Source organism: Phodopus roborovskii, unplaced genomic scaffold (genome assembly GCF_943737965.1).
Source record: "Phodopus roborovskii unplaced genomic scaffold, PHOROB, whole genome shotgun sequence".
Lineage (NCBI taxonomy): Eukaryota > Metazoa > Chordata > Mammalia > Rodentia > Cricetidae > Phodopus > Phodopus roborovskii.
The window spans coordinates 177,571-181,013 of NW_026126084.1; the positions used below are offsets into that span (position 1 = coordinate 177,571).

Genomic DNA, 3,443 nt, shown 5'->3' on the forward strand with positions numbered 1-3,443 from the left:
CACAACTCTGTCTCTAATAACTGTTCAAATTGTAAAGGATTAAACAAACTGCTCAATTCTATCTCTAATTCATGAGAATTAGTTCTCTTGATGAATTAAAACCCATTTGATTAATGGCTCCTTACAAATATATTCTTCTAAAATGACTTTCATGTCATAAATTGACAATCCTTCTATATTCTGAATTAAAAGCAATGTTAGTCTTTTATTTTTTGATTTGACATTAGACGTTAGTCACTATTGTTGAATTCACTGTTAATTATGATTTTGTGTGTACTATAAGACACTTTGGTAGTACAAAACACCTACAATTTATATACACAAATTATAATCTCTATGAAAAATATTACGAACTCAGTAAAAATTATGGAATAGTAGGATGAGTGTTGCAATATTAGTATATCATATGCTGTAGCAGTACCCAGATTCCTATCTCAGAAAATCTGAATGCATGTTTTAATCCCACATTTAACATAAAATTCCTCCTTGAGCATCCTAACCATTGTTTCTTCTGCTACATCAGAAGTTGTATCTGTAGCTGGAGAGATTATTGTTAAATGGATCAGAGCTAAGTTCAGTATCCAACACCCACATCTGGTGGTTCACAGCAATCTGAAATTCCAGCTCCAAGGAATCTAATTCCCTCTTAGGGCTCCATAGTACCTGCACACATGTGGCTTGCATACATACAGCCATATTTTTATCCTTAAAAAAGTTGCAAATACATTCTACCCTATAAAAGTGAAATTTTAGTGAAGCTTCTTTTGCCTCTTTTCTGTATTAAATAGATCAACCTTCTAAGCCTTAATATGGAGCAATGCAGTTGAGGAGCAAAATGAGAGGGAGAATGAGTAGAACATAATTATTACATGCATATATAAAATACCCAGTGATTAAATTAGTTTTGAAAATCTCCTTAATAGCAGGCATGAGAAGAAAAACACATTCTTCCACATGTTTTTCAGCACTCTAGGTTGAAAAGGTTTCACGAACACTGTTCAATGTATTGATCTACAATTTTCATGTGCCTAGCCTGTCCAAAGCCCTAAAATAAAGAAAGGCATTGTCGGCATATGAATACATGACCCACATAGGTCTGCTGTTGGCAGTAATAACTCATTTGTCTCTGATTATACCATTGGATGGGAGCTGAAGAAAAGAAAAGGCTTCTATTTTGCAGACACTTTAAAAAATTCTCATTACAAATATTTAAAATATAGCTTGTTAAATTATTTTAGCTATGTAAATAACTCCAAAACCAGATACTCACTGAAGTATCACAATGATGAATTAGAGAACCCTATTTCATAGATAAGGAAATTGAAGATCATAGAAATCTTCCTAATACCTGATATGCTAAATAAGGCACACGGCAAAAACTTCAAGCCGATCTTCTTATAGTGTAGTTCACAAAATGGAACTGATACTCAAAAAAATTAATACAGCTCTTCCTACCAATTTTACAGAAGTATCTAAGAAAAATACTGTTGCATCATAGTAAAATTTTATGAATATATATTTTCCTCTTTGTTGTCTTCATAGCTCAAATTATACTACTTCACAAGAGCCATAGTGATAAAGGAAAAGAAAGCATAATATAGAAAACACATTGCCTTAAGAACTGATGCCTATTTTCATCTATACAACTACATGGTATTCAGAAAGTAATTTAAATTTTCCATGAATCCTACAATATTCAGAGATAATCAGTTCCATCTTATAGATGGGAATGAATTCCAGCTATTTCTCCAACCTTGTGGAGTTAATAACTAAATGCATACATGCAGGTAATAATAATTGGTTAAAAAAGGTGCCATGGATTGAAGGGAGAGTGATAGGAGGTGTATAGGGGAGAGTTTCAAGGGAGGAAAGTAAAGGGAGAAATACTGCAATTAAATTATGATCGCAAAATAAAGGCTTGGACTTAGCACATTTTTTTTCTATGCAATATGATTTTATTAGCTTGGAAACAGCTTGAACCAAAAGATAATTAAAAATGGCCAAAAATATTTAAAAATAATAGTCATTTGTTCCTAACATGAATACTTTCAGCTGGACATTAAATTATTTAAAACATAGGGAATCCTAGTAAGGCAGGTGAGCACCCAGTGTTCCATCTGTGGGTACTCACGGGGTGTGGAATCTTGGTAGTATTGGGACCCTTCTTCCCTGTTGTTTTGGATGTTGTTCCAAAATAGGCAGTCCTAGAAACAAGACCAGCCACCTGTGTTGTCACTGCTCATTTTGTTGTCCTTCTGTGATGGAGGCTGGCATGGAACCCTGGCCCTTGTTGACATCACTGATGCACACCCACTGTCCATCCACAGATTCTTTCCACAGGGTCACCTTATTGTCTCCACCTGACACAGCCAGGATATTTGCTGTGATGGACCAGCTCACATGCCACACAACATCGTTGAACTTGTGCAGGAGTTTGGGTGACCACATATTGCCTGAGGCATCATCGCAGGTCCAAATAAACACTCGACCATCCTGAGAGCAGCTGGCAATGGTGCTGGTGGGCAGGCCAATGGAGGGGGCCCAGGCAACGTCTCGAACCCAGTCGCTGTGTGCCTCTAGCTTCTGCTCCTCCTTCCACTGGCCATCTTCTTCCTCCCTCCCCAGCTTGATGTGGTTGTCACAGCCACCTGATGCAAACTTCTTGATGTAATTGGGCTTCTGCCCTGATGGTTGGTCTATGAGGCTTCCAGGCACAACAGCAGGGGCCCAACTGACAGCATTACAGCCAATCGTGTGAGCATTGTTAATCTTCTTCACTTCCCACTGGCCTTCCCCTGTATAGGTCAGCAGGGAGATGACCCCATCGGAGCTCCCACAGGCTAAAATCAGGCCATAGTCGTGAGGGTCCCAGCATACAGAGTTCACTGAGGAGTCCTGAATGCTCATGAGTCTTCTCCCAAGTCCCGTTTTCCTCCTTCCAGATAATAACTTTCCGGTCATAGGAACAGGAAGCCAGTATATTGCCATACATGGGGTGGGCCCAGGCTACTTGCCATACTGGCCCCTCATGTCCTCTGAGGTCTGCAATGAGGATCTGCCCTCCATTTCGTACATCAAAGATTTTGACGGATCTGTCCGAAGAGCAGGTTGCTAGGCGGGTGCCATAATAGTCCATCTGGGCATCATGAATCATGTCCTCATGAGAGGTGTCCACGGTGTTGATCACTGACACCATAGCTGATGCAGCAGCAACTCACTGCTTCGGACGTGGCAGCACCCGCACATTTATTTATAATTGACAAAATTGTATATATTTATATTGTACTATTTATATATTCATTGTTGCTTATCTAATTCTATCTACTTAACATATCCATTACCTTGTCTTTTATCAATTTACTAGTGAAAATATTTAAATCCTATTCTCTGATTATAATTGGTCTAGGCATCAATCGATGATTGTAGCAGAATACTGTTAGAAA

The 3,443-nt window shown here is 38.5% G+C and overlaps 1 protein-coding gene across 1 annotated transcript; it reads right to left on the bottom strand.

Annotated features, from left to right (window-relative positions):
* Window positions 1-2,202: 2,202 nt before the first annotated feature.
* On the bottom strand, window positions 2,203-3,232 carry LOC127218407 (protein SEC13 homolog). Its single transcript, XM_051179418.1, is given in 2 exon segments — window positions 2,203-2,896; window positions 2,898-3,232. Coding segments are annotated over 2 exon segments (963 nt in total). The 5' UTR covers window positions 3,197-3,232; the 3' UTR covers window positions 2,203-2,232.
* Window positions 3,233-3,443: the final 211 nt, after the last annotated feature.